This window comes from Elephantulus edwardii, unplaced genomic scaffold, assembly GCF_000299155.1.
Source record: "Elephantulus edwardii isolate Elephantulus edwardi_28Jun2011 unplaced genomic scaffold, EleEdw1.0 scaffold00010, whole genome shotgun sequence".
Lineage (NCBI taxonomy): Eukaryota > Metazoa > Chordata > Mammalia > Macroscelidea > Macroscelididae > Elephantulus > Elephantulus edwardii.
Genome location: NW_006399760.1, coordinates 997676 through 1005065, shown reverse-complemented (window position 1 = coordinate 1005065; position 7390 = coordinate 997676). Strand labels below are relative to the sequence as shown.

Sequence of the window (7390 nt, the reverse complement as noted above, 5' to 3'; positions counted from 1 at the left end):
CTTGAGAGGGTGGAGGGACAGTGCAGGAGAGGAAGACCCTCGATGAGATGGATTGATTCAGTGACTGCAGTAATGGGGATAGGTGTGTCAGAGACAATAAGATTGGCAAAGGATAGAGCAGGGTTTAGAGCAGACATAGGGTCGCTGTGAGTTGCAGGCGACTTGATGGCACATAACAACAACATGTGTATTGAATTTTTGTTAGGAAATTATGTGTGTATTTTGGTGTCTAAATAGCCATGGAAACAAGTCTGAGAGGATAAACACAAAGAGGTATTCTCTTTTGGGATAATTGTTGTATTTTTTTTCTCTATTTTATATTCAGAAAAAGAATACAAATTTTCATTTTGGGGGGGAAAGCAGTAAACAATTAACAACTAAAAATAAAAATTAATGAAAGACAGCTAGGAGTGTTTAGAAATGTTCGGTGAGTAATACAGGTTATAACCAGCACTTTACATACTTATTCTCCTTAATATGTTAAGTGTATTTGAAATCTTAAAAGAAATTCTTACAATGAAAATGCACCACTCTTAACAGTTTTTATCAGTAGGGGGTGTAGTTCACAGATGGCTTTTCGTGTAGTTTCCTAATTTCCATATATCACATATGTAAACAAACAACAAAAAAACCAAACAAAAACGTTATACATCCCTTTTAGTAATTGAAGTTCTTGGTTGTGTCCAGTAATCCTGTACTACCTCTGAGAATGGTGGCCACTTGGCTGGGTAGCAGTTGGTACTCAGTGGAACAGGAGATCTGTTCTTAGTAAAGGGGTGAGCTCAGTGGTGCCCAGGATCTTTGTAGTCAGATAATAGCTGCTTCATTCTTCCATGACTGCATTGACCTATTCTGTAACTCCCTCCTTCAGGTTCTGCACTACCTGGCAATCCAGAAACCTGCAGACCTTGCTCGGCACCTGCTGCCTTGTGTAATTCATGCAGCTGTTCTCAAGGTAAAAGAAGAAGGTAAATGTCTTAACTTGATTAGTCATTAGTTCATTTTTCAAACTGAAAGTAGATTTTGCCTGGCCTCTTTAATGATTGCTATGATCTTTTTTGCAAATAGAAAGTCTGGAAAATATTTCTTCTGTTAAGAAGATTATAAAGCAGATAATATCCCATTCCAGCAAAGTATTGCACTTCCCTAATCCAGAAGACAAAAAATTGGAAGTAAGTTTGCTATGATGTCAGAATTTTGCCAAATGTTCTTCCCACTTGGCAATAAATATTTTAGAAATAATTTTTAAACCCTTTTTGTTTTGCTATCTTCCACCATATGTCTCTTCATTTTATTATTAGGAAATCATCCTTCAAATTACTAATGTGGAAGCTACAATTGCAAGAGCCCGATCACTGAAAGCCAAGTTTGGGACTGAGAAATGCAATCATGAGGAGAAGGAGGAGCTCGAGAGGTATGCAGCATGGCTTGTAGGGTTGTCTGCACAGAGAAAGCTTGAGAGACATTGTAAAAGAATATGGAGATTCTTGAGTTGTCCTCATATGACTTTAAATAAGTATTGATTAGAGACTTAGAAATATATTTGTCATTGGATTCAACCTATACTATATTTCTGAGTATTTGCCAAGTATTCTCACTTTAGAAAAGTCTCCCAGAGTTTCTTTTGTCAAGACTTCCATGTTTGCTCTTGAGGATGGTGGTGCCAGCAGTTTGCTATGGAGGAACTTTTGACTTTGATTCCCTGTGCCCTCCAGTGCATTTGCCCTCACTGTCCCTTGGCCACAATGTGAGATATTCTGTGTTTTTGCTGATACGTCCTACTTGCTTTATTTTTTCAAAAGGTTTGAGATTAGTTATAGCAGAGGTACATGCCTGAGTATCTTAAAAATGTATTTTGGAAGAGTAGTGACCAGATGGCCTAGATAAAGCTTAGGCTTTCCTACTGATGGAGTTTGGCACCATTGCCCTGCCAGTGTAAACTGTCAGTGCCTGACAGTGTAAACCCTGCTCATTTTCCACAGGTATCTCACAGGGCAGTGATCTTTTAAAATGTGGTGGAGAATGTGTTTTCAAATTCATTTATTCAGCCACTTGAGTTTGTCATAGTTTTCAAACTTATTGTTAGCCAGTTAATTCCCAAAGTACTGGTGTTTTGATGTTAAATAATTAGTATTATATGTCAAAGTGTTTGCAATAGTTTTGAATAATATGCCTTTGAATTATATGCCTTTTGTTAAGCAAAATTTTCTGCCAACCTACTTTGCTTTTAAAATTTCTTCATTGTAAGTGAGAAGAATACGCGCTAGCAGCATAAATTCATGAGCAGGTGGTGTGAGCACAGCTGCTCTGCGCCTCTGACTGTTAGCTCAACTGGACAGAGTCTAAGATGCACTTGGAAGTGCATTGTTTCAAGCGCATAATGGTCCTATTTATATTTTGAGATTCTTGCCCAGGAAAACATATTTTGAGCAGACACACATAAGCGCATACCATATACCTCTCACAGGAGTTTTTTTGTGCAGTGGAGTCAGAACCAACTCACAGCTGACCCTTCCACACATTTTTCAAAGGCAGTAAATCACACTATGGAGATTACCTATCCTTCTCCTGTGGAGCACCTGGTAGGTTTGACTCATACACTTTGTGGTTGGGAGTGCAGTTCCTTACATATAAGCCACCAGAGCTTCCTTACCAGACTAAGAACTAGAAATATTGATCATTGTTTGGCTATGCTAGTTTCTGTTGGCTCTCTACTCCCAAAAGTGATCTTTTATTTAGTATAGCATTTCTTAAGCTTCTAATCTGAAAAAGATACACTGAATATTTTATCTTACACTTTGACAAAGAGAATTTTGAGTTTGGGGTTTGTTTTTTTCCCCCTAAAACCAGTTGGAGAGGCATTTGATTGTGAATTTAATTCTGAATATTGGTCAATCATATTCTAACATTTTTACTGCCATTTGGTAGTAGATTTAGTCGATGTCTGTGTGAGGGTTTGTCAGCAGTTAGCCTGGGAGGATTGTCACAGTGTGAACTGAACAGCGTGCTCTCTATCCTCCACTCCTTCTCTCTCAGGTTTGTGAGTGGCCTTTTGGAGCAGCCTGAAGTATTAGTCATTGGAGCAGGCCGGGGACACGCTGGCAGGATCATCCACAAATTATTTGTGAATGCTCAGAGGGTATGTGAGGGTCTTATTTGCTGTTCCCATGATCTTCCCACACTACTACTCCTCAGTAAGATGCAGTTTTGACTTCCACACATGGCTGATTTTACAGCTGCTGCCTCTAAATATGGGCATTGGACTCAAGTATCGAAGAAACAGTGGCTCTTAATTGTGACTGCTAAGTCTTGAGATCCATTTGCTTTCCTACATGGGCTTAAGTAAAATGGTAAGTCTGTCTTAGGGCCTAAATGTCCTAGGTACTCAGCAGTGGCCAGCACTTTGTTATGGAAAACATGTTTATACTTTCAAATTAGAATAGTTTCATTTTACTGTTATTAAACCTGCAAATGGATTCACAAATTAGTTTGAATTGCAAATCTGTTATAATGATAAAGAGATTAACTTTTCCTCAAGAAAGAAGAGAAACTTCAGGTTTTTAGCAGTATAGAAACTGAGACTTCCCAACAAAAAGAAAGTCCATTTTTGAAAATGATCTTCATTTTTTCATCTGTACTAGTGAAAGTTAAAAATTTACATAACACTTTTTGAACCATTCTAAAATTATATAAATGGTCTTTTTTTATAATGGTGACACCAGGTATTGTTATACTGGTACATTTCCTGGTCAGAACGGTGGTGTTATCTAGAAATGACTCTTTCATCAAGACTCATTAGTACTAAAGATTCTGACAGAAGTATTGGTTACTCCTGATTGGTACTTTCATTACATCAGACTGACTTGGTTTTGAGGATGTAATTCTCTGAATCAAACAAGAAAAGAATTTTTGTGAGTATAAATAGCGACTTCATAATTCCTTTTAAGTCATCTGGAACACATTAATCTATTCAAATCAGTGATCAGACTGCTCTGAATGTTTAGCAGAAGCTTAAAAAAATGAGATTTGGGGGCACTGGGCAGAGGGAACTCCTTAGATGTAAAAATTTCAGATTAAAAACCAAGTATTCTACTTCTTAATAAAGTTCTAAGAAACAATAGATGCTTGCTTTGATTTATTCTGTTGTTACCTCTGACATGAAATCAAAACCTAGTATGTTCTTCTATTACATCTTTGCCAGCTCACTACCCAGAAGTGTAAAAGCCTGTATCGTTGTTACCACCGGTGTTCATTTTCCACATATTACACAAATATTTGCCTCCTATATAATTTTTTAAATACTATATTACAAAGATTTAAAGTCTAAAGTACTTTTGTTTTTAATATTGAAAATGTTATTTGTTTTGGATGGATAAGGAAAGTTATTTTCCTTGAAATGGAATAGCTTTCCCTAGCCCCCAGACTGTAAACTAAAGATTCATTATAGATACTTTAGACAATACAAAAAATTATAAAAGAAAAAATTAATCACATTTTCCATTGATCCTTGTCAACATTTAACGTTGAATATATAAATATATGTATATTCCACAAAAATATAGTTACATATTTTATGATATTCTTTCTTCATTAGTAGATGTAGGAGTGTGTCATCTTTTTTTATATTTGTAAACATTTGTTCTCTTGAACTGAAAAAGGCTTGCCTCAGCACACATTGTACAGCCTTGCAAATGACACAGAAATTGAAAAAAAGGTTCCTTGTTCGTAAGTGCAATGAATCTTTGCCGTCCAGTGAGTCATCTTTTTTTAGTGTCCCTATTAATACTGTATTCACAATTGATTTCCTATTTATGGATACTTAAATTGTGCATTTCTCACACACTGTATGATTTTAAAAGATTACAGCCTTTCAGACCTTGTAAATATTTGTTTTCAGCAATGTTACATTACTTAGCCCATAGAACTCAAAGCTCATTGCTGTCCGGAACCAACTTCATAGCTCACCTTTCATTGGGTTTCCGAGACTTTAAATCATACAGAAGGAGATTGCCCATCTTTCCCCTGTCAAGATACTAGTAGATTCCGAAGAGTTACTGGTGGATTTGAACCACAGAGAGGCATGGTCAGTGGTGTCCATCCCTATGGACGGCTGCACCAGAGCCCCTGATAGAAGCTGTAGAGGAACACAATATATACGCAATCTGCTTAGTGTACTTTTTAAACTCAGACCTTAGCGTGTGAGTGAGGTATACTGCTAATGTTACAATAAACTGATAGCATACTAATTTTACTAATCAAGGTTAAAACTATTTTAAAGATAAAATGGTGCTAAAAAATTTTATAGCACATATGATCATTTATTTTATGCACTTGAAATTTTGCCTTAAAATAGAAATTCTTTATAAACTTAGTGCTTTTGTAACATGTATCTATTTAAATTATATTCAGAAAATAAATGATTCTTAAATCACTAGATTATTTTTTAATCCATGAACGTCTTAATTTTCTAATACAAGAGCTATATTTTTGTTGTACCATGTTCCCATTAAATGACTCTTGTACTTCACCTGTTGAGCCATCAGATGCATGCCTAGTGGGATATGTCTGCCTTATTTGACAGTTAGGTGTAGTGTGTATGTGTGTGACTTTGTCTTGATATTCTTTTGTTAGGATCATGTTCCTTATGTAGTGCATGCTAAATAATCTTGAAATCTCTTGTCTAGCCCTTTTTAAAACCATCTTGCTTGTTTCCCTTTCATCACTGTTTCTTTTTTCACCCTTCCTCAAGCTGACTGAATCTTCTGATGAGGTAACAAAATAGCCTTTGTCCCTCATAGTTCCTGTTCTTTCCCCATCCCTCTTAACTTCATGAAGTCATTAAGACTAATCACCTCTTTAACAGTCTGGATTTGGTGTACCTTCTTGCTGGTGTTTAGCATAACATGATTTCATGTTTCTATTACCAAAATGATTGGTTTTTTTGTTTTGTTTTCTCCCAAAACTAATAATTTGTTGAACATATGTATTAATCCGTTTAAAATGAGAGACCTAATTAAATATTTGATGAAATAGGTATCTTTTAAAAGATCTCTTCTTTAGTGACCAGTTGTTCCATGGACTTTTACCACTTCTAGATCCCATTAACAAAACCAAATTCCCAGTTTAAACTGGACAAGTGAATCTTAAAAAGAATTTACTAAGAGTTAAGACAAAAAACATCTTACTGTAGAGAAACAATAGACCAAGAGCATCAGACTTGGACTTGGGTCATTGCTAGGAAAAACATTTCTAAATCAGCACAGCTCTATAATACTGTCTCTTCTCGTTAGTTCCTGGATATGGCCCTCTGTTTTCAAAGCAGATTGCCTGACGGTTCTTATGCCTTCTGTTTATATCACCAATTGATTTCTAATTCCTGGCTGCTCATGTAGTGTTTCAAGTTTCTTACATTGTCTATGTTACGGTTTTTGAATAATCATAACATAGCTGGCTGCATTACTGAATAATGTGGAACATTTTGATGTATATTATCATGTTTATTCATCTGTCTTTCAAAAATATCTAAGTTTTACATTTGATTCTCTTTTGAATGTAACATTTTATTTCTTCAAGGCTGTAACCACCATGGCTCCACCAGAGGAGGAGTTGAAGAGAATGGGCTGCCCAGAAGAGAGAAGGCAGAACTCCTCATCAGACTTCCCACCCCCGGCTGGCCGGGAGTTCATTTTACGAACCACCGTGCCCCGCCCAGCGCCCTATTCCAAAGCTCTGCCCCAGCGGATGTACAGTGTTCTCACCAAAGATGACTTTAGACTTGCTGGTGCCTTTTCTTCAGATACCTCCTTCTTCTAATTACTTTAGTGTTACCTCATTTATAGCTTCAGAGACAGTGCTGCCTCTTTCTAAGGGAGGCGGGGCTGCCAGTCGGAACCTAAGGAGCCTTTCTTGTCAAAAGAGCAGGAACCATACCAGCACTTGAAAGACTACCCAGTGCGAAGCTTGGGAAATTCTGTATCTTGATGGTAGTAGAGAGGAAGGGCTTGAGCTGTTGAAAGATAGCCATCCCAAAGAGGTGCCCTTGTACATATGGTGGGCAAAAAGATAGTAGGTCTCTGTACTTGGACTGATGGGATAGGGATTATTCTTTTTGTGACTGTCCTTCAAGGCTGCTATTATCTTGGACTCATAGGCTGTGTGTACACTTAGTGGTTGTACTTATTATCATTATTTATCAGGTATGAAAAATAGAACTGTTAACTCAGATTTCTAGGTATTTTGTTGGTAGCATCTCTTCTCAGAATCTTATGATTTGAAAAGACAAAGAGATACTCTGTTTATTCAATCACCTGGTAGTCATCTTCAGTTTACTGATTCACTTTTGATGAACATTTTAAATATTATAGGGCAAAATGTAGATTTTTCATGTAGT

At 36.7% G+C, this 7390-nt stretch overlaps 1 protein-coding gene across 1 annotated transcript in view; it reads left to right on the top strand.

The window, feature by feature from the left end:
- Nucleotides 1–6813, top strand: part of RAB3GAP1 (RAB3 GTPase activating protein subunit 1 (catalytic)) — a 132924-nt gene extending 126111 nt beyond the window's left edge. Inside the window, exons 19-24 of the mRNA XM_006880807.1 lie at nt 872–968; nt 1069–1172; nt 1302–1414; nt 3037–3139; nt 5750–5770; nt 6574–6813. Of these exons, the coding sequence (XP_006880869.1) occupies nt 872–968; nt 1069–1172; nt 1302–1414; nt 3037–3139; nt 5750–5770; nt 6574–6813 (678 nt within the window). The remainder of the gene's footprint in view (nt 1–871; nt 969–1068; nt 1173–1301; nt 1415–3036; nt 3140–5749; nt 5771–6573) is intronic.
- The last annotated feature ends 577 nt before the right edge of the window (nt 6814–7390 follow it).